This window comes from Lytechinus variegatus, chromosome 4 (assembly GCF_018143015.1).
Source record: "Lytechinus variegatus isolate NC3 chromosome 4, Lvar_3.0, whole genome shotgun sequence".
Classification (NCBI taxonomy): domain Eukaryota; kingdom Metazoa; phylum Echinodermata; class Echinoidea; order Temnopleuroida; family Toxopneustidae; genus Lytechinus; species Lytechinus variegatus.
In genome coordinates this window covers 26,471,531-26,496,243 of record NC_054743.1, presented here as the reverse complement: position 1 = coordinate 26,496,243, position 24,713 = coordinate 26,471,531, and the positions used below count along the sequence as shown (strand labels likewise).

Genomic DNA, 24,713 nt, shown 5'->3' with positions numbered 1-24,713 from the left:
AGCCAGGGAACCAAGAGGCATAGGCAAAGGCTTGGCTCGATCTGAACAAGGACCAAATAGGGGCAGCTCATGAGGAAGAAAAACAGAATCGCAAGATTGGCAAGCAACCCTAGCCCTGGTCTTTAAAAGTCTGATAAAGCATAGAGTGAGGAAGATGCAGAAATAGTAAGTGCCACATAAGAAAATGAAATATGATATCCTCTGGCAAGACTTAAGGGTCACGTAAACCATGCAAATATCGAGCACAAAGAGAAATAAAAGATGCAGTGAACAGTAAGTGTCGCAAAAGCAAGTGAAATAAAAAAATTCTCTGGCAAGCTCAAGTCTATCATATAGTAGTAAATCTACTATTCAATTGTGCACATTGCAAGACAAGAGCATCATTGAACAACTGAATGGCCAACTCAAAAATAAATTTTGTTGTCTACCTGGACATGGAATGCAGATCAGACCAGACAGGGCCTGTAACATAATCACAGCCTGTTGTATCTTATTCAACATTAGCAAAGAGTTCCATGAAGTACATGTAGAGGTATCAAGGACAATGAAGAAGGACTAGTGAACAGGGAAAGTGATGATGATGTAGCAGAAACTGCTTTCCCTGGGTGTAGAATCACAATTTCTGTTTAACTATCAATGCATGGCTTTATGAATTGCTCGGTATTCACTCATTACTATTTTTTTAGTGGAAGAGTGGAATAGCAAAGTCAAGAACTTTATCCCTGTAGTGAGAAAGTGACTAAGTTAGTGTTGATAGGTGCCTCTGGATTGCTTCAGCCTCCAAAGGCACCCATCGCAGCAGAGCATGTTTTTTGTGGTGGCTCCATCATGATTGATAAAGCTTTGGCAAGATCTCTTCTCAAGAGAATGGGGTACACAAAAAGAAAGGCAACAACAGGTGTGAAGACACAACTACAAAACTATGATGAAATTGATGAGAGATTTTGTTGTATTGGGAGGAGATTAAATTAAGCTGGAAGGATAATCTCCAAGTCCATTTGAAAGGAGAATGTTGAAATTGGTGTTATTAAAAAGACAGTGTTTACCTGTATCTTTTTTTATTTAAAATTAATGAAATCGAAGTGTAGTTATTAAACTAAAATTAAATTCCTTCTTTTACCTCACTTTTTTCAAATCAGAATTAAAAAAAAAAGTTCCTCTTCTTTTTCTTTGATTCATGTGCAATATTATCAACAATATCCTGACTTTGCTTTAGAAGTGGATGAAAATAATATCAAATGAGATGTGGTTCAGGTTATTGAGCAGACTGACAAACAGTCTCAAATGCAGCTGTGTTGTCGTCTAACCCTTTCCAGAATTACTTCTGTGACTTTTGGAAATAATGCATGACTTCCCATTTGGCGAAGTTATAAGAATGTGTGGATTATATTGTTATCATCTCAGATCAGTTCCAGTATAAGAAGGATAAGTTTTGAAAGAGGAGACTTTGGGCCTGAAATACATTAAACTGTAACTAGTGTCTCATTTGGGAAGCATTCCCCATGGGTAGGTGGGCATTTCCTATTTAGTTTGTTTTGAATTCATTATTTGGACACTGAGTTTATTAAATTTGTCATGTCCTATTTATTATCAAAAGAACATATTTCATCTATTAGGATTGTTAGAAAGGGTGATTTGGAATTCTGTAAATCAAAGTGATTCTAAGAAGAAAAAGTGGTATCAACTCTCCCCTTCCTAGGAATGGGATATGTCTGGTAAGTTAATAGAGTGAAATTGCCCAACCTGATTCTATGTCATAGTTTCGATGTTGAGTTGGTGCTGTTCAAAGCAGCTGTGCAAACATGGCTTGAGATCTCTATCCGCAGATAAAGACAAGGTATAAACTCATAAAATAAGTGGAAAAAAAGAACAGCCAACTGGTCCTGTGATGAGGAGAATCTTCTGGTTCAACTCAATGGAAAGGTATGAAGTTATCTGCCAAGAGAGAATGGAGTGTGCACAAATCTGAAATTTGAAGGACAGGGGGAGGTTAGGTAGTGATGGTGTCTCCCCTAACCGAGATCATTCATCAGATGCTCTCCTGTGGGTTTCAGCAAATCAAAAACAAATACGACGATGTCGAATTCACGGAAAGAAATGAAGAAGCGGTATTAACTCTCACCTTTGTGGGAATGGAAAATAAAGTTAGGAGAGCAAGAAGCCTACTCAGCAGAAATCTTTAATCGATACAAGGAAATAATCAACACCTCACACAAAGTGTAGCATTTTTAAAAGACAGAAAGAATCAACTGTGCTAACAACATCTACATACGGTGTAATAATAATAATAGTTTTGAAAAAATATTTGTAGGGCGCTCTAAGCGCTGAGTTTTCTGCCTATATACTAAATTTCTGAGGAAAATAAAATAGTCTGAATGAATTCAAAACAAAATTTAAAGAAACCAACAAATTAAATGCAACTAAGATGTGCACCTTCATATAGACCAACCCACAACTGATATCTAGACATTAAAAGAGTGGGTCTTTAGCAAGGCCTTAAATTGATTGAGAGAGTCGGCATTATGGATATAAGATGGTAATTTATTCCACTGGATTGGGGCAAAAAAATCCACTCACCACCAGCATAAAATAAAGGAGTTGTGAAAATCATAGTTGAAGACGGATGTGCAAAGAGATATACAACATGGCTGATACATACTGTAAGACTGAGAATGGTCTTGATTACTAATACAATGACATGCCAACATTTATTCAACAAGCACTGAAAAGTGCTTAGAGATCTTATTATGATGTATGTTTTAAGTATTATCAAAATAGTGGAATATTGTGATAATTTTTGTTTTTTAAGGGAGGCTGATACATATATACATGTACACGGACAAATGTCCATATTTCAGTTATGGAATATATACTATGATAAAAAATATACACTATTATTGCATCCACAAAGAATTAAAAATGCTGTCACATTGCCATCAGTAGATATAATCAGTTCACCTTATATATATAATTTATTCTGATTTCTTAAATCAGCTCATGAAGATGACCTAAAATTAAAAGTCGAAAAGTCAAACACTCACAAACGAGTCTTATCAGAGTTATCATCTTCTTTATCACAACATATGTCGAAACAAGTTTTAGGGATTTGCTTTCATATTGTGATGTCACAAAAGAAACCCTGTACCAAACCAATGATCTTCTAGGCAGTCCATGTTCCAGCCAATTCCGCATATCCAACACCACTCATACTTGCATTGGGCTTGACTGCAGACCATGTGCATGCATCCACCTGGGAGGGGAGGGAGGGGGGGGACAAGAAAAACAAAGACCAAACAAGTTAATACCCTCAGGTAAAATATCGAGTTCAGAAAATTATAGTCTGATAAACAGCAATAAAATGTGTCAGTATCAACCAGCATCAAATACATAATGTTACAAGCAAATAACAACAGATGCTTTGCAAAGCACTACTTGTATTTAACTATTGAATCAAGAAATATACGAAATAACTGGCCCAGTCAAATTTGCATTTACAAAATTGACAGGCAAACTTATATAGAAACTCTAACTGTAAATTTGCATCATTTAATTGTAAGTTTATATCTTATTGAACAAGAGTACAAATCCTTGTGACCACTGGTTCAGTAGTTGTCCAAATACTGGATTCATAGTGTAGGGCAAAATATAAATATTACATTATACAATTTTTACACAAGAACAGAGAATAAATGTACTTACCAAATTGATTAGTATAATTGGTCATAAGTGAAAAGCTCTGAATTATGTTCTGAACAGTCCTATATAAAACAAAACTACTATACAAGACTTTTTCTGTAGCAGTCTTTAAAAAATGTGGAGCAAATTGCAATGCGATACCGGGAAAATTATTCCTCGAGAGACACCTATAATCTAATGCACTTCATTTGATTGAGTGTATCTGAGGTAGGCTGTGTGAAATTACTGGAGATTGAAATCTTGTATGCATCGTTTTGCCGCCAACCAATGATGCTACAGTCACAGCAACGTAACCGACTCCAAACCGACTAATGGTTTGCCAATGGAAATAACATAATGGCCCAAATTCACGAAGGTGGTTTTTAAATCATCAGTTGAACCCATGGTTTATGCAGATTTCCTGTATAAATTATGCTTATTTACCGCGTATAGTAAAGAATTCCAATGCTGATGCGCGCTTTTGTCACAATGAACCAAAGTGACGCCTGTTGCCATAGTTTTATTAATGACTCCACTATTCTTAATTAATGAGTCCATTTTTCAAACTGGACTCATGAATAAAATAGCATACTTAACCACGGCAACAGGCACCAATGCGTTGAACTGTGACAAAAGTATGTATCAGCACTGGACATTTTTAAATATATGCGGTTAATAAGCATAATATATACAGTAAATCTGCATAAACCATGGGTTCAACCAATGGCTTTAAAAACGTTTGTGAAATCGGGCCAATAGCTCTGGTTGGTCTAGAGTCCAATGCGCCATTGTGACTGTGGCATAACAAAAGGAAGATTCAACAAGAGCATGCCTACTTAAAACACACTCACCATTTCTTTCTACAGGCACTTTGCAGTTAGGGCAAGGTTTACTGGTCTCTGCTATGATTCTTCTACTCTCTTCATTCTCCCATCTTGCTTGTCGCTCCCTCTCACTGTTGACCTCTGACCCCAATGCTGTCTGACTCTGAGGCTCTTCTGTCTTCTGTCCACACGCCCCATCGTGGTAGGCTTCATGGCAGTTCCGGCAGAAGACAAACTATGAATGAAAAGTATTATTACCTACATTCTAAGAATTAACTATATAAGTGTTAGTTATTCAGTTTGAATCTGAAGAATGCAAAAAATCTGTCACATAAATTGCCCACCCTTCTGTCAGTAGGAGATTGGAAGTCCAAGTGCCGTAAACCTCATATCTGGCTAATCTAGTAGTGAGACAAAAGTCTGATGAGGTAAATTGTTTATTTCTTTAATATGTAAACATACAAATTAAAAGATAAAACACAAGATGATCAAAATGCAACAGAATTACAGAATAACCATGGACAATGCACTCACTGTAATAGCTCTTAACCCTGCATGCAAGGCATGCTGTGGAAATTATCCTCATAATCTGACATTTGCACACCATATTTGGCAATTATCAGTTGATAATAACAGATCAAATTTTGTAAAGCAAATAGTGTGAATTATGAATTCCTTACCCCACATCCAAAGCCTTCCTCCTGCAGGCATTCCACTCTCCTCTCCTCTCCTGATTCTAGTAGTATACCAGCACCACACCCTGGGGAGGGGCAGAAGACCCCGCCCTCACTTAGAAGATACTCCTCGGTACCAAATCTCTTGTATCGGGCATACTATCATAAGAAACAAATATTATCGGCTTGCATGAGTAATAATAAATTTCACCATCATATGCTATGAAATATAACGAAGGAATGAATATGAATCATGTGAATAAAACTTGGTGAGCAGAGCATGAAAACATGGCACACTCTCGACTCCTCTGATTATCAGCACCACACCCTGGGGAGGAGTACAAGACCCCGCCCTCACTTAGAAGATACTCCTCGGTACCAAATCTTTTGTATCGTGCATACTGTTATATCAAAAAAATACGAGAGGCTTAAATGAGAAGTAATTATAAAAGTTCATCTTCGTATGTTATAAAATACAACAAAGGACTGAATATGAATCACACAAATAAAACTTGGTGAGCAGAGCATGAAAACATGGCACACTTTCTCCACTCTCAACTCCTCTGATTATCAGCACCACACCCTGGGGAGGAGCACAAGACCCTGCCTTCACTTAGAAGATACTCCTCGGTACCAAATCTCTTGTATCAGGTATACAAGCCAGAGGCAAATATACATGTACACAGCAGTGCTTTGTATCCTCACGGAAAAAGTGCTATATAAATTATAAGTCCAGCAATTATTATTATTGTTAAGCAACATATAATGCAGGGAACCAGTCCTGATAGGTGCTTCATAAAGTTGTTTGTGATTTATATGCGTTTTCATGTACAATTAATTATCCATTCTTGTTACCCCCAATTTTCTTTTTTTTCACAAGGGGGGGGGGATTTATCAAAATCTTTGGTAAATTCTAACAAATACGAAACTCTGCATTTGGATGCGATTAACGACAGGAATAAAGAATGATTTCAACTTTAGCTGATGCAAATAAAACGAATGAGAATCTGCTTTGTTGAATTTGCAATGGAGAGCAGGTCCCCGGTAATGGTTAAGAGTTGCGGGTAAAATTATGTGCAACTTACAAAAAGTTTTTCGATAAACACCAACTACATAGCCCTTACTTTCGTTGATGCCCTCAAATAGAGACCAGTCTTGATTTATTGGCATACAGACATGTAAATCTCTTAAAAGATCATCTAGGGGCACCCTAAACTAGAACTGCAGCATGAAAAGGGCACTGGTTTCAATAAAATATTTCTCCAGTTTCATATCTGCAAAACTCAAATCAATGTAACCTGTACCTGTTCCTTTCCCAGCACCAAGAAATGATGTGTGTCCTTGATGAGAGAATCCTCACATCCAGCTGAAAAGGAAGAAACAATCAAGGAAAAGAAAACATCTTTACATTCTATGATGGAATTAAAAGTTTGAAACTATAAAGGGGACGTTAAACCAGATGGGCATTTCATAAAGCTGCTAATAAATTTATGAATAATTTATATTTTAGTGGGGAAATCCCCTTACAAACAGTGTGAACTTGTCACTTTTCAATTCGGAGGTCAACATCGTGCAATTTTGTGCATTCTTTCATGAGATTACCCACCATTACATCTGATGGGAATCACAGTAACTTCTAAAAGATATTTCATAGTACAGGCACGGAACACACATTTTGTGTAATTGGAAATGATGCATCTGGAGTAAAATGCCACCATGAAATATAGACCCCTCTTATACCACATTTCCTAAGTAGTCTTGGGGCACCCCTACACCAGTCTTGGGCAGGTTTCTAATCCAGTGTAAATGCACACACCTACCTATCTCGGACCACCTCGCGATGTGTTCCAAGACTGGTCTCGGGGTGCCCCAAGACTGCTTTGGATTCAGTTTAACGCACACCTGCCCAAGAGTGGTCCGAGACAGGTTCGCTTGAAGTCAGACAACTTTGGTAATCCTGTGTATACGCACAGAAAGCTGTCTCAGGGCACCCTGAGACTGGGGTAGGAAATCCAGTGTAGCGGGTGTCAGAGAGAGTTGACTCACCTGGGCATGGTAATGTGTATCCTAGCTGAGGACTCTGAATAAATCTCCTCTCATTTAAACACAACCTACAGTATTGGCTAAAACAATCCAAACACATCACATGAGCAGCTGAACATGGAAAGACCAAAACAGATATTCTGTAAAATAAAAAAACATAAAAGAATGGTCAAAGTAATAGCATGGCTGAGGCAAAAAATCGTAATTGATAAGGCACATTACTCTATATATAAATCATGTAAAATATGCCATCTTATGGATTTCATCTCAGAAGGCCTAGATGTCCATGTAAGGGTGTATGCTCCTACAACATTTGCTCCAGTCTTAATATCTGAAAAGATATAGCCTGGTTAGAATTAAGATTGTAATAGAATTTATGGTTCAGAATGATGTAAGTGATAGGATTAGAATTTTTAGTTTTGGAGGTTAGGATTTACATTTGGCTTAGCGTGCAGAACTTCCATCGGAGCAATTGTCACCGGAGCAAATGTCATGGAACCTCTGCTCACATGTGACATCTCAAAATTAAAACTTTAAAATCCACAACTTTTATTTCTTTATGGATTGAAGAACAAAAATTCCAAATTAGGTTTTTCTCAGCTTGCTGCTTCATTAAAACATGAAAAGTTGTTACCAGGGTGGACATAAGTTCAATTTGCAGTCATTCTCTTCTCTTTGTGAAGCAGCCTCCTAATGCCTGCTTGATATATGAACGTTTACCGTCACAAAACTTTTGTTTTGTGAAGAAATTTTTATTCTTTATCACACTTACAAGACATCTGCACATGTGATGCACATAACCCTTCTGGTATTGGTCCGTATGAGAGGAAGTACTGTGAGTTGATCATTCCCTGATGCTATGTGTGATGAACACTTGAAGAAAAATTCCTTTTCACAATAGAATCATACAAACAAAAGGATAAGTAAACATAATAATTTGTATCTCACTGGATGAAGAAGTATTTATAATAATCGTAAATGTAAAGTTTTAATGAATAACCACCTAAAATACATTTCGTTATCATGGATATTGACATAAAAAATACCAGAAATCTTCACTTAATACTACTAATAATAGGCAAATTAGCTACTGCCCGTTTTTTTTCCTCAAGGTAAATTATCCCTCACTGAGCCATTCAACTCGCATGATAATTACAATTTCACTGAACATTTTTTTGCTTGTTTGCATTTTTACTTAAGTACATTTATTTATATTTACAATTTTACCATCAGATGGGTGCTAATTCATATAAATTTTCTGATCAGATATTTTTTCAGACAAGTTTCCAATTGTCATCATCGTTATGAACTAACGATGATGATGATGATGAAATAAATGAAAAATATTATGAGATATCCAATTAAAGAAAAGTATTTCTGTTAATGCATTAATCATATTTCATCAAATCCAAAGATATGTTAAATGATGGGGGTGGGGGCACTCAAATATTAATATATGATCCAATATAAAGATGACTATGAATAGGAGGGCACTTGCCAGGGAGAACAAAAGTAAAATTGCTACATTAATGGGGTTAGAGGCATCTTTGATAGATGCCAATATATATATCCGAAATATGAAAATGACATTCACAATTTTCCACAAACTGCTCTGAGAAAAGAGATACTCCTATTTCAAACTAAATTGAAATCTGAACTTACAGCTTTATCACCTTGGCAACCTGGAGTAAGGCAACTTCCTGATATCCTATCGGACAGAATGACATCATCCCAGCATACAGGATCCTACATAAATATGACATAATGAACAGGTTAATATCACCATCAGCAGCAGCGACATTTTCATCCTAATCATGATCACCCTCATCATCATCATCATCACACTACCCTAATCATCATCACTCTCATCCTAATCATTATCACCCTCATCATCATCATCATCACTCTCATCCTTATCATTATCCCCCTCACCATCATCATCATCATCATCATCACCATCATCATTATCATCATCATCAACATCATCACCATCATCATTATCATCATCATCAACATCATCATCATCCTCATCATCCCCATCATCATCCTCATCATCACCATCATCATCATCATCACCAAGATCATCATCATCAACATCATAATAGCCAGCATTATCCTCGTATATATATAGCCTACTGTTAACTTTCATAGCTCAATTCATTTTGGAGGGGTAAGAAACAACCTTCCTGAAGTAATGATATCATTCTGCTTTTAATGTAATGCCTAATATACTTGAACACTGTATCTAACCATTTCAAGCATTTCCCCCCTTTCTCCACTCCCTTTGGAGCATTTCCACGTATATTATTTATAAATATACATACCTCTCTGACAATGAAAGCAGGATCCTTACAGGTTTGACAGCACACCCTCAGCTTGCCAGGTTGTATTGAGACACAATGACTCTTGCAATAAACATAGAAGCCAGGTCGAAGAGATGACCCAGGGTCAAGATCAGGTATATTGCCATCTACAAGAACAAAGGTGTGTAAAAGAAATATGTTAGACTTCCTTCTACAAGTAAAAAGGTATGCAAATTATCTGTTGACTTCTACTAGAACAAAAGGTAAATGCATGCATATCATTGTTATACTTCTACAATAACAAAAGTATGCATATTATCTGTTAGACATCTACAAGAACAAAGGTACATGTACCAGACCTTCATTTTTGAGGAGCGCTCCTACCGCGCTCCTAAAAAAAAATAAGGAGAGCAAAAAATCGCGCTCAAAAAAAAAATGGAAAAAAAAATTGCTAAAATGTCACATTTCACATCTTTAAATCCATGAAATGGCCTTCTTTTTTCCATAATTCCTTGAAATTACTTTGATTTAATAGTTGAAAACTATCAGAAAAATGAAGAATATTCATCTCTTTCCTGACTCTGATTTTAATTTAAACTCGGTAAATATTGCATTCCCATGTAGTCCCATATGTAGATTTTCATGGCAACACCATGGAAGTCTACATGTGGGACTACAATATTTACCGAGGTAAGTTCAAATCAGAGTCGGGAAAGAGGTAAATATTCTTCATTTTTCTGATATTTTTCAACTAAATCAAAGTAATTTCAAGAATTATGGAAAAAAGAAGGCCATTTCATGGATTTAAAGATGTGAAATGTGAAATTTTAGCAATTTTTTTTCAATTTTTTTTTTTTTAGCAGGAGCGCGTACGACATCTTGTAAACGTATTGACGAGACCCAGGCCTAGTTTCACCACAGATTAATTAATACCTAATACAGCTATTGCATATATACAATGTTAAGAAAAATCTACTATTTATCATACATGTATTGTAATGAATTGATTTGAGCTCCTCACGGAGAGCGATTCTGAGGAGCTCAATTGAGCTCCTCAAAAAGATATGGAGAGCGATTTATTGAGCTCCACGAAATTATAAACGTGAAGGACTGATGTACATGAATTTATATCAATTATTTTATGTTAAAGTATGCATACTAGAATTTTATGCTATTTATCAAGTATTTCACTCTTTCTTTTTTTGTAAACTCCCTCTCATTCTGTCTTTTCTCACATACTTCTACTCCTACTACCAAAAAAGAGAGATGTATTCCCTCTATTAAAAAAAAGACATACCGGGTAAATGTAAAGAACATCCCTACTGAACTCATTTCGTCTTTAATCCCAAACAATTCAACAATGACCTAAAAAAATTGATATATATTCATGATCTTCATTTTTTAGCATGATCTTCATTTTTCAGAATTCCAAAACATAATATACCACTACTTTGCAAAAGGAAGAAATTATACCTCAAAACCGTATCAAAATATAACTTCAAATTAGCTTAATTCAACTAAATCGGGTCACTATTTTGACAAACATAAAACTTCAGGGCAATCATCGTTTAAAACCATGCAGCATTTTATCATAAACCTAAAACAAAAATTAGTATAAACAGACCTTTGTCCACAATTCTTGATTCTAAGAGACCAAGCACCGGTGGTTGTTCCACGTCAGTGTCATGAATGGTCTCGCAATGTTGAATTCTCTGAGAAGGTACAGCATGGATCACAGTGTTCTCACATATCCTAAGATCCTACACAAAAAAAAGAAGGACTGGGAATGTTATTGTAAGGTTGAGAAAATTATATGTTTGGAGGTAGAAAATAAAGTTCTAAGTCAGCAAACTCAATTATCAAACTGAAGAGGGAAACAGAAACAGACGAAAAGTGAAACAGACGCAAAATAAAGAGAACTTAAACCGAAGAAGTCTGGTAGTGCACTGTTTAATATCTGGGCTGCTTTGCCTCAGCTAAAATCAAATCATTCTATAATTTACATAAATATTTAAATTAGAAATAACAACCAATTAAACTAAACAAGTGGAATGCCTCTGGCCGTCTCACCTGCATCACGCGGTTCAATATAGCAGCAGTGCTGACTTTGAATACTACTCTAACTCGCACAAGATGTTCAGTGATACATGGTTACTCTTATGTCCACTTTTTATGAACTAGACCAATAAACTTACAGAGATATGATGGTTATTCAACAAAAAACCCCAACATGGCCAAAGTTCATTGACCTTACATGACCTTTGACCTTGATCATGTGACCTGAAACTCGCACAGGATGTTCAGTGATACTTGATTACTCTTATGTACAAGTTTCATGAATCAGATCCATAAACTTTTAAAGTTATGATGGTAATTCAACAGATACACCCAATTCGACCAAAGTTCATTGACCTTTGACCTTGGTCATGTGACCTGAAATGCGCACAGGATGTTCAGTGATGCTTGATTACTATTATGTCCAAATTTCATGAATCAGATCCATAAACTTTCAAAGTTATGATGGGAATTCAACAGATATCCCCAATTCGGCCAAAGTTCATTGACCCTAAATGACCTTTGACCTTGGTCATGTGACGTGAAACTCATGCAGGATGTTCAGTGATACTTGATTAACCTTATGTCCAAGTTTCAATAACTAGGTCCATATATTTTCTAAGTTATGATGACATTTCAAAAACTTAACCTCAGGTTAAGATTTCGATGTTGATCCCTCCAACATGGTCTAAGTTCATTGACCCTAAATGACCTTTGACCTTGGTCATGTGACATGAAACTCTAATAGGATGTTCAGTAATACTTGATTAACCTTATGGCCAAGTTTTATTAACTAGGTCCATATACGTTCTAAGTTATGACATCATTTCAAAAACTTAACCTCAGGTTAAGATTTGATGTTGATGTTGACGCCGCCGCCGGAAAAGCGGCGCCTATAGTCTCACTCTGCTTCGCAGGTGAGACAATAAAATGGAAGGATCGAACTAAAATGTAAGAACCCAAATCATAAGATAAACCAATAAGGAATGAGATGAGATGACAAAGATGTCTGGTGATTATGTAATAATGGAAGTAGAAACTAAGGAGTCAGGTGAGGGATGGAATGAGTGGAACACCTGAAGAGAGAATAGAGAAGGAATGAAAATGACAAAAGAGAATCAGGGAAAGGCATTCAGAGTAGAATGAATGACAACTGAATATCATTAAACTCAAATAACCTAAGTTCAGACTGCAAGGGCATTGCTGAAAAGAAATGCAAATGAACTAAGTCTAGACAGAACAGAAATGTACAACAGCTGAAGAATAAAGGAAATAAACAAAATAGCAAAATAACCATATTACATTATTCTCAAATCTACATGACAATTTCATGTCTCAATTTTCCATAATATACATTTGTACAGATACAGGTAACTCTAGTCAAGTCTCATATGATGGGGCCAGAGATGCCAACCTCTTGACACAAAAAATCAGACTGAATATCCTCAAAAATCATATTTTTTAGTGAAAAATCAGATTTTCACAAAAACTCAATATGACCAGTGCAAGCCTTGAATTAAGCAGCTGCAGGCCGGGGGCAATTTTTATTTTTTTAATTGCCCCCGGCTCGCGAGGTTTTTACAGGAACCGGGGGGCAATTTTCTGGAACAAGGGGCAATTAAAAAAAAATACATAACTGAACCACACTCCAAATTTGTTTAGTAAGCGCAGCTCCTGCAATTTTCAATTAGTACAGAAATAGCATGCTAAGTAATAGGCTTATTCAAACAACTAAGAAATCAGATTTAAATGTTTACATGTAAGTTTACATGGGCTTATTAACTTTTCATCTTTAATGAACCACAAACAATGAACCCCCCCCAAAAAAAAAATCTAAATAAATGAATAAAATAAACATATAAAAAAGAGAGAATTCAGATCAAATAATAAATTTACAAAAAAAAATTTTAAGGTTTTTTTTCATGGTTACATGTAGAATCACGGGTGTGGGTGAGTGTTTGTGTATGATTGTGACTGTGAGGTGCACTTGGATTGCATACTGTATAAATTATGTTAAAGAAATGAAGAAATTAAATCAATATCTAACTCAGTCTATTCAAATTCCAGCACATAGCCACAGGCTACATGTAAATTTTTAAATGTACATGTATTGTAGGTTCATGTACCTTAAGTTTTTCACAAGTTATTTGAAAACGCAGATCTTCACAGAAAATGCCTTTCATTCTGGGAGAGTCTAAATTCTGTAAAAATGTATTCATTAATAACTTAAATATTCATCACAATGAAGAAATCATGAAGTTTTTTTTACAGTTTTCAAAAATTAACATGAAATCTAAACTCTATCTGAAACAGAAAATCACCATCACTTAGGCTATTACTGATAGAATTCTCACCCAGAGCTCTGGCAGAGAACGTGAGCTCAAACTGGCTAGCTAACAGCATACAAGTACCACACTCACGTGCACGGCGTCCTATTTTTTTTTTTAGATGGAGCCTTGTTTGATGATTTATTGTCTGATATTTACCCCTCACCAAGAAAGAAATTAAAAAGCTATAATTCACAACTATTGACTTTGGATTAATAAGGCTCCGTTTTGACAAGCAAAGTCGGCGACTGTGAGGATACAAGACTCGCATATCCTGTGTTGAGAACGGGGATTTATCTCCTGTGCAATTCAAATTACTATATCACAGAATTGTGATATCCTGACTGGAAATGTGTGCATTAGAAATTGCACATGGTGAAGTAGGGAAAAACTGTTACCGCTATTGGAAGCACGCGCGTACATGTATTACAGAAAAAAAAAGACGGACGTAGCTCACTTTTTATGGTACTGAAAAAAACACGCACTTGGCAATTTGAAACTGTGCTTATCGTAAATTGAAAGTTACTTGATTTTGGCTTTTCAGATATTTAAATTACATGTATGATATGGCTTCACTGCTCACTCACGGGCGGGCGCATACATACACAACACACATATATGGGACAAAAACAGGACTATGACAGAAAGTCGGGAAATCGTATTTTTGATGGCCAAAATCGTACTGTCGTATTTTACTTGTTTTATCGTACTAAATACGATAAAATCGTACTGGTTGGCATCTCTCATATGATGGGGCCAAAGTTGCAGATCTCCACATTCAGCTCTGCAGACTCTAGATCTGTATAGAAAATCCTATGCGATTACTCAAATAATTACCACCCTCTTGTATGGAAAAAGAAGTGAGCAAGTGTGAGCCTTAACAATAGACAATTCCTCAAAATATACACAATAATATTTTGCTCTTTTTATTTGTGTGGAATAATAAATGCCTGTTGAATTGATGAATTAGGTCTAATTGATCAACATCTAGTTTGTTATTGATTGCAGTTATTTTTTTTGCAATCTGAAAATGACTGCCCAAGGATTTTCCAAGAAAATCCTATATTTCTTTCAAATTTTTAAGAGATATCTGGTACACTTACTCATACTAATATATATTAGGGAATATTATTATCTGAAACTATTAAAGATTTTGTGAAATAAAAAGAAATTAATATTAAATCCGAACTCAAGTTGTTAGGTCACAGACTTGGGGACCATCATTCATAGTTCCAAAGTCAAAGACCCTAAAGTTTAAGTTAGTCTAGATTCCAGCTTCCTTCCACAAGTAGTACCACTCACACTAGTGCGAGGTTTCGTGCGAAGTTAGAACTAACCTTGCACAAGGAACCATGTTTGGCAGAGGATTTTTATTATTAAACCAGATCTTTGCCTAGTGGTAGTGCCAGTCATGCCAGGGGTGAGTGGGTCGCGCATGCTGCGATGCCACTGCTGGCGTCCTATCTCTCTTTTTTCATCTTTCTCTCTTTTCTATCCTTTTTTTTATCCTAAATTCTATCCTTCCAGCTTACCCTTTTTGTTCCAGATCTCTCTTTATTTCCTAATCCTATCTTTCTTTCCAGATCCTATCTCTTTCTGTTCATTTTTCTTTTTTCCCTTCATTCTTTCTTTCTTCCTCCATTTTTCTTACTTTCTTTTTCCTTTCTCTCCTTTATGTTGTCTTCCACACATTTGTTCACAGGGCTGCCAACTCTCATGCAATCTCCGTGAGTCTCACGCATTTCACCCGATTCTCACACTCTCACGCTGATCATAAGAATTATCACGCTGAACCCCGAAAATAGAGAGAAAAAGTTTATTAGCCTATATCGGATATTCAATAACATTATAACCCGGCCAGGCGAAAGTTTCAAAGTTTTTAACCACACAAGCGCAAAGCTAATGCAAATTGGTTTCGGTTTGCCGCACAAAGACAAGATATTGAGTTGCGATTGGCTTACTGTATTCCGCGTGTGAGTGTGGGTGGCGTCGAAATTTTACTATGAAGCGGGGGTTTTGTGCGCACGAGGCACAACGAGCGATCGAGTGTCAATGCAATGCCAGCAGCCATGCCATGCGATAGCCCGCCGGCCCGGCGCTGAGATGCCGCGCCGGCGCCCGCGCTACTCAGTATACTTCTACTTCAGATTTCAACCGGTAGGTAAGTTGTCTCTTGTCTTGTCTTGAAAATATGTTTTGATCAGATCCTTTATATGCCATTATTATGATAGTAAGAATGACTTTGGAAGGATGCTTGTATAAATTGATATAGTGCTATGAACTATGTTGTGTGTATTCTATTGAGAACGAAATTTTGATTAAATTTTTCTCTAAAACGAGTGTGATTGAGGGTGACACTGACTGTCTCTGTACCACTACACGAGCGCCGACCTAACTTAGATCGACGGTGTGGCTGACGATCTGCGTTAGATGTTAAAGTATTTTAATTTTTATTTAGTCTGTGTGACTGTGCATGTTGGGTGTATTCTGTATAATTCAAGAACCTATATTTTCGTAAATTGGTATCTTAAACTCAATTCTAGTGAATAATTGACAATAATAATAATGACCAGATGATGAATAGTAGTGGCAGCGGAAGCAACAAAATTTAGGGGGGGGGGGGTGCAGGAAACAATTAAAAGGTCATTGTACCGATTGTTCCATATATTTGTGTCATCTAACAAAATGTTTAGAGGGTCTTGAAATTTAGGGAGGGATGCAGCAAAAAAAATTACAAGCAGAAAAAAAAAGGTTATCAAACAAAATTTTAGGGGTGGTCCATCTGAGATTTAGGGGGGGTAGTCCACCTGATTTTTTTTTTGGGGGGGCACAGAGAAAAAATTGACAAGCCAAAAAAAAAAGGTTATCGCTCCTGATTGTTGCCTATTTTGCCTAATTCTTCATTAAAAATAATCAATTAACCTATTTGAATCCTGCCTTATGTATTTATGGAATCAGAGTTAAAAGTATGTGCCAGCACAGTGAACAATTGTGTACAACGGATAGCGGAGCGTGAACGTAGCGGTCGTGTACATTTTTGCTTATTACATGACGTCATCCAGCCACTGCCGAGAACCAATTTATGAATGAAAATATAGTAAGCATGCGCAGTGCAAGCCTTTTGTTTCCCCACACAGAATTCCACCAAAACAAGTGTGCAATTCCCTATCACCTCGTACCAAAATCGACCTACAATTTCACTTTTCCTATATTTTATATGAATTATGAAAGGTATTCTCGGAGGATCTATTTTCTCACCGATACCGCACAGGTAAGCGAATTTCGAATACTTCTTGCTTTTCCGTCAAAATCTTACGAATTAGCGTCTATATGTCATCGTGTTCCTTGGAATTTGTAGAGTCTATCGCAACGTGCACAAAGTCAATTGGCTTCCGGGTTTCGGAGCGTCGCGTGAATATGCATGAAATTGCAGAGTTTCGATAATTTTCGATCGATACCGGAGCAATCCGATCACGAACCAAGACCATTTACCACGTACACAACGTGACCGGATATCGTTATCGCTATCAATACTTCCACCTGCAGTCCAAAGGAATTATTTTTGGGACCACGTGGTCATGACGTGATCTGCGCGATTGACCAATCAGCGGTCTTCGAATCGCTGTGCGGAGACGATCTATCCGTTGTACACAGTCTATGGACAATTGTTCGTTGTGGCCAGATTGCACCATTTAAATTGCAAAATTGTAAAAGCTCCCTACCGTGCAAGGGGGGACACCCCCCTTCCACACCATCCCCCCTCGGGCGCTCCGCTCCCTCGCAATGTCTCACTCCAAACTCTTCTCAAAGGTTGGCAGCCCTGTGTTCATCTTCCCTTCTTTCAAAGAATGACGGAAACCTTTTTTCTCAATCTCTTATTGATTATTCTTTCTTTCAGTTTCATACTGCTTTTCTTCTTTGTTTTATTTTTTTCCTTTTATCCTTCACTTTCCCCTTCATTTTTATTTCTTCATTCTTTCTCCACAATTCATCTCTTTTCTTTCCTTCATTCTTTCGTTCATCCTCCCAATTACAATTTTTTTTACCAGTCTATGCCTAACTTAACTAGGGTCTAGGTCTAATCAGTAAAAACACTGTGTAGCCTTCTTTGTTGATATATTTTTATATGACCTGGCTCCGTCAATCTGCTTGTGCAGCATGTGCAGCATGCTTTGTCGATTATGCCGTTTTTCACTTAGTTTGTGGAAGTTTGTGAAATCTGGTCACCCTGTGCCAGTGGCCTGTCCCTCAGTAGAGGCGCACGGCCAATATTGGAGACTGTCTCCAATGTGGGAAAATATCTCCAATATCAGAGACTTTTGCAAAGAATTTGGGTATCCAATTTCAGAGCCAGTCTCCAGTTTTGGAGACTAATTTCCTTTGTTTACATTTGCGGCAAGAGGATTACCTTGGCGGCAAATAAAAATGGGATAAGCAGATTCCTCATGAAAAATTACCCCTTTTCACCGTCTACTTAAAAAATTCACCGTCTACTTTTGTTTTGATAAGGATTTTTGTTGTCAATCACACACAAAACAAATGGGCTTCTGACCTCAGTGAGACAAAATTTTGGGTGGAAAAAATCATGCTTTTCTTGGTGTTGTTTCTTTTTTCCTTTTGCAAAGGAAGTCTCCAATGTGGGAGATTGTCTCCCCTATTGGAGAGTCTCCCATATTGGCCGTGCGCCTCTACTGTCCCTGACCAGATCAGAGGCAGAGCCCCCTTTTCGAGGCAAGCAGTTGTGCGGATTTGCGTCGACATGGCATCATCATGCGTTTGTCAAGTTCATTCATTCATTCATCCATTCATTCAGGCGCAACGTAATAGGGCTAACGTTTAAGGCCTACCAAGTACCATGCCTACCTCCATTGTTTGCACATCAGTGATCAACTTTCCAGCGAATATCAGACGAATGTCTGCGGGGGACTGTCCCGATAGGCGAGCAACCTCGTCTCGTATCTCGGCCCCACTTTGCGTCGCGTGAACAGGCATCCTCATTTCTGCTAGGCCTACATTTTCGGAAAATTTACCCAACCTTGGCCTTGGAGACTGTATGAGCTTGACTGATATAAGGAACTGGTCCATCTTTGATTGAATGACACGTTGAAATCTTGACTTGTAAATCACATAAAAGTGACAAAACAAATTATACCGCCGTTTGGCAATGCACGCAATCATCACCACGAACTTGTCGTTAAATTGATATCGGTGGTGATCGATCGATCGCTAACGCGGCGAACATTCCTTCCTCCAAAGGGTGCTTAAATCGTTTGGTTTTGGGCCGATTTTTAGTAACTGGGTTAACGTTCTTTACACCAACTCGCTGAGTTGTGTCTTTAATGGGGGGAAATCGACCGTTATTTTGCAATCGAGAGGGGGCTAAGACAAGGGGATCCCCTCTCCCCTTACCTTTTTATACTTTGTATAGAATGTTTAACGCACTGTATTCGTAATGATAATCAAGTAAAGGGTATTCGATTTGGTGAAACGGAAATGAAACAAATACTCTATGCTGATGATATGACTATATTCGTAGAAGACTTGGATTCAGTATATAGATTAGAATTAATTCTTGAAAAATTTAGGAAGACATCTGGACTTAGGATGAACAAAAATAAAACGTTTATTATGCCTCTAGGACCCTCTGTTAGCCTTACTCACCCTTTCCCTTTTGGGAGACAAGTTGATATGGTTAAAATTCTAGGTATTGTCTTTTCATTAAATCCTGACGTTGCTGAAGAAATGAATTATAAAGAAATATTAAGCAAAATTAAAAAGTTATTAAATTGGTGGAAACAAAGAGATCTAACTTTGTTTGGAAAGATTCATCTGCTTAAAACTTATGCTTTTTCTAAATTGATTTATGTAAGTTCTTTAACGCCTATGCCGGAATGGGCTTTTAAAGAAATTGAAGAAATTTGTTTCGACTTTTTATGGCGAGGAAAAGATAAAATTAAAAGAAACACATTGTATCTGGGATACAAACAAGGGGGAATGAAAATGCTTAATTTCAAACTCTTTGTAATGGTACAGAGAGTGATGTGGGTCAAAAGATTGGTAAACGGTGATCAGAAAGTGAAATGGAAAAAATATTTCAAATTTCTGCTAAGACCATTAGGTGGTAATTTAATATTTTACTGTAATTTTACACCTGACATGATTAATATAAAAATTCCAAAGTACTACCGGGAAATGTTAAGTATTTGGTTTGATATAACTGTTTTCATCAAAAAGGACATAAGTAATAAAAGAAATGAAATTTTTTTCAATAACAGGTATATTAAAAATGCAGGAAAAGCGTATTTTCATGAAAATATTTTCTTAAAAACACATACAAATTACACCATATTGTAAATGAACATGGTGATCTTAAATCAAATACTTACTTTAGATCTATGGGTTTAAATGACGACGAAATAGTATCAATTAATGAAATATTTGCACATGTTCCTGTGGAATGGAAAGACGAATTGAAAAATAATACATTAGTTGATGGTTTGAAGATTGAATTTATTTTCTCTAAAAATGTTTTCCAGTTTGAGTCAGTTTGTTCAAAACAGCTGTATAGATCCTGTATAAGCAAAATTGCCGACACTCCTGTCAGTTTTTACAATCTCGAATCATCATATAACATGTCTGAAAAAGAAATCGAGAAAGTATTTTATCGTCCAAGATTTTGCACATTAGATAATAAGCTAAGAGAGTTTCAATATAAATTATTATACGATATTGTCTTTGTTAACCACCATTTATATAGGTTTCGATTTACATCGAGTAATGAATGTTCTTTTTGCGGTAAAGATGAAGAAACTTATAGACATATTTTTTATGAATGTGAAATGGTTAAAGTATTATGGAGATTGTGTAGCAATATATTAAAATTTCCGATTCTTAAAAGCTTACAGTGGAAGGATATCCATGTTGGATTAGACGAGACATCAGAAAATAGACAATTATTAAATCATATCATTTTACTTATCAAATTTTTAATATATCACGGTAGGGGAATCATAAACTACCAACTGCCGAAGAGATTCAAGTAAAGCTTTTTAAAAGTAAAGAAGAAGAAAAGAAAATTGCTATAGAGAGAAAAACATTAACACAGCATTATAAAAAGTGGGAACACTTAAAAAACAATTAAGAAGGATGAGAGAGGGATGGTTTTTGCCCGGTTTCCACACGTGCGGGGTGGGCTGGTCTGTCTGTCACTGTAGACTGTCCTTTTTTTATTACTTTGCTTGTTACTTCTTTCCTTTCTTTTTTTCTCATTTTTTTCTCTCTTTATTTTCCTTCCTTCTGCTTTTCTTAATTTGTTTTTGTATTTTTTGTTATTGTACTGTCTAATTGTTTAATGTCTCTTCTGTGTGTGTCTGTGGGGGGTTCACTCAAACCCTTTTTCCATTTTTTTATTTATTTTTTTTATTGTAAATTTCATTCAGTTTAATCAATGTTGAGTAATAAATTTTCTACATAACTATTGTATGATTTTGTGAATTTATATTGGTTATAAAATAATGGTTAATTTTTGTTATTGAATTTATCCATTGTATATGATTATGTTAATACCATGAGTATTTGTACGATCATTTGTATTGAACTGAATGATTAATAAATACTATTACAAAACAAAAAAGAACGCGAACACGTGAAATTTTTGAAGCGCGCGCTAAGCTATTCCGGAAAAATCGTCTGCTAAGAGTGGAACCAGAGTTCGAACTTGAAATGCCCTGATGAAAAAATTATTTCTGATCAGGGGCGGATCCAGCCTTCGCCAAGGGGGGAGGAGGCTGGATTTTTTTTTCAGCCACGTTTTCCCCAATCGGCTGCTCGAAGTTCATATTTGTTTGTGTCTTTGAAGCTAGGGGTACTAGTCACTTATAAAGCTTATATCATAATACCTTAATTATTCTAATAGTGAAAGCGCGAAGTATGAGCTATTTTTGTATTTATTTATTTCATGCATTTTGTCCTAAAATTTAACTTGTTTAAACATTCTGGGCATTGTTTGTAACTAACACCAAAGCTTCATTGATTGACAATTTATTTACAAATAGTATGTGCAATATTTCCACAGGAATACTAACCTGTGACATATCTGATCATTTGCCAATATTTGCCATGTTTGATTTTAAAGGTATATATGAAGATGAACCTGTTACATATAAACATCAAATTAATGATATCAATATTTACTGTTTTCTGAATGTATTATATTCAACTGATTTTGATAATCTGCTTTGCAGATATCAGGAAGAGCCAAATTACATGTATAAACAATATTTATGGAGTTTTTTCTGAGACTTATAATAAATGTTTTCCTCTCAGAAGATTAAAAATAAAGAAAAATCATAAACCATGGTTTAACAAAAACCTTAAACAGATGTGTTCTAAAAAAAATAATTTATATAAAAGGTATATTAAAAATCCTACGTCACACAGAAAAGAATGTTATACTAAATTTCGAAATTCTTATACAAAACAAATACGTGATGCAAAAAGAGATTACTACTTTTCTAAGTTTCATATATGTTTAAAGGAAACATTAATAAAACATGGAAAACAATTAATGATCTGTTACAAAGGAAAAGACTCCATAAAAACACCTCTGTATTCCAATGTAACGGTTCACTTATTAGTGAATCTAAGAATATTGCTGAAGGTTTCAATGATTATTTTAAGAATATTGGTCATGAAATAGCTGGAATGAATAATAGTAACACTTGCAACAACTTTGAATCATTCTTGGGTAAAAGTGGTCCCTATACAGCTTATTTTTTACCTATTACAGAAAAAGAAATAGTTAATATTGTTTTATCTTTCAAAAATGGAAAAGCTCCTGGTTTTGACTCTATTGATTGCACTGTTGTCAAAAGAGTTATACATATTATTTCTAAACCACTTTGCAGTATTTTTAATTTATGTATTGAAAAGGGTATTGTACCTCAAGGTCTGAAAGTTGCTAAAGTTATTCCTATACATAAAAAAGGACCAAAAGATTTATTTAAAAATTATAGACCTATTTCCTTACTACCACTATTTTCGAAAATTTTGAAAGATGCATCTATACACGACTTCAAAAATTTCTTGATAAAAACAAAATTCTTTGTAATAAACAGTTTGGTTTCAGAGCTGGACATTCCACTCATCATGCTATCTTAGATTTTTTAATGAGTGTGTCTAAAGCAATTGAAAACAAAGATATTATTATTGGACTGTTCTTAGACTTTAAAAAAGCATTTGACTCCATTAATCACAAAATACTTTTAAAAAAACTTTCTCATTATGGAATCCGTGGTGTTACTTTAAATTTATTTCACAGTTATTTAACCGTAACCGTAAACAATTTACAGTATTCAATTCTATAAACTCTAATTATCAAACTGTTTCTTGCGGAATTCCACAAGGATCAATCCTCGGTCCCATACTTTTTTTGATTTACATTAATGATTTAAATTCAGTATCTCCACTATTAAATTGTTTGTTATTTGCAGACGACACCAATATATTTTATAAACATAGTGATGTGGAATGTCTTACTCAAAACTTTAACTCTGAACTTTCAAAGGTTAGCAAATGGGTTGAAGCAAATAAATTACAACTTAATTATGAAAAGACCCATGTAATGCTGTTCAATGCTCCAAAAAATAGTGCAAAAGAAGTAAATATATATATTAATGGCAACTTAATTCAACATGTAAATACTACACAATTTTAGGAATTAGTATAGATAAGGATTTAAAATGGAAGACTCATGTTTATGAGGTTTTAAGGAAAGTTTCCAAAACAATAGGAATAATGAGTAAACTTAAAGACATTTTACCACAAAATAATCTTCTTATTGTATAATTCATTGATTTTACCTTACATATCTTATTGCAATATTGTTTGGGGATCCTGCAAGCAATACTTACTGAACCGCATCTTTCTTCTTCAAAAGAGAGCAGTTCGTATAATATGCCATAAACCCTTTCTAAGTCATAGCAGACCTCTTTTCGTGAAATTAAATATACTCCCAATTTCTTTACTACATGATTTTCAATTATCTGTTTTTATGTATTCCTATTATAATAACCTTTTGCCTAATAATTTTGACAACATTTTTCAAACCAATAGAGATATGCATACATATAATACTAGAAACTCAGCTGATACTCGTGCAATATATGGCCATTATTCTTTCTCAAACAACATATTTTTATGTAGGGGACCCATTATTTGGAATAAGATCCCTCAAAATATCAAGCAGTGCAAAACCCTTCAAAGCTTTAAAAGACATTTAAAAATGCAGAAAGTCTAATAGTAATACTGATATAGATACAATTGTATACTTTTGTTATGTTTGTTGTTCTGTATTTCCTGATTGCATTTTTTTTATTATGTTGTTTTGTGTTAATTTCAGGATCACTAACTTATAAGTTCCTTTTAACTTCTCAGTGATCCTTCCACTATTCTTAAATATACTCACTTTTGTTATAATGTATTTTATTGAAATATTTATACTTCTTGATTTGTATGTTTTTTATGAAGATTGTGGTAAATAAAGTTTCAATTTCAATTTCAAAATCTAAACGAGATGTGTATCCAACTAAATAATTACTGCAAGCGCGAGCAGCGTAATTTTTAATATACGTTTTGATCTGATCAAAAAAGAATCTTTTAACGGCTGCTTGCATTTAGCCATGAAGATGTTGCATCAACAATAAAATAATGCGAGTGCGAAGCTCGAGCTAAAAAAATTTGACATTTCTACCTGAAGAATGGACATTCTAAGCACTTTTTTGTAATCGTGAAAAGGATAAGTATATAACTAAA

General features: G+C 35.5%; 1 protein-coding gene across 1 annotated transcript; it reads right to left on the bottom strand.

Annotated features, from left to right (window-relative positions):
- Positions 1-133: 133 nt before the first annotated feature.
- LOC121413710 (E3 ubiquitin-protein ligase parkin-like) lies at positions 134-19,079 on the bottom strand. Its single transcript, XM_041606637.1, has 10 exons — positions 18,765-19,079; positions 11,144-11,279; positions 9,541-9,686; positions 8,879-8,962; positions 7,989-8,104; positions 7,220-7,356; positions 6,478-6,539; positions 5,180-5,332; positions 4,527-4,734; positions 134-3,250 (listed from the first exon to the last, which is right to left on the bottom strand). Exons 1-10 carry the CDS (start codon positions 19,077-19,079, stop codon positions 3,126-3,128), a joined length of 1,482 nt encoding a protein of 493 aa, XP_041462571.1. The 3' UTR covers positions 134-3,125.
- Positions 19,080-24,713: the final 5,634 nt, after the last annotated feature.

Bases quoted from the DNA above. Each gene is read 5' to 3' on its own strand.
- LOC121413710 (XM_041606637.1), bottom strand. From the start codon at position 19,079: ATGATTGCGTGCATTGCCAAACGGCGGTATAATTTGTTTTGTCACTTT. The intron at 11,280-18,764 runs GTAGGCATGGTA...TTTTTTGTGTAG, and splicing joins CTGATGTGCAAACAATGGAG to GATCTTAGGATATGTGAGAA. The intron at 8,105-8,878 runs GTAAGTTCAGAT...TATTGTGAAAAG, and splicing joins GTTGCCAAGGTGATAAAGCT to GAATTTTTCTTCAAGTGTTC.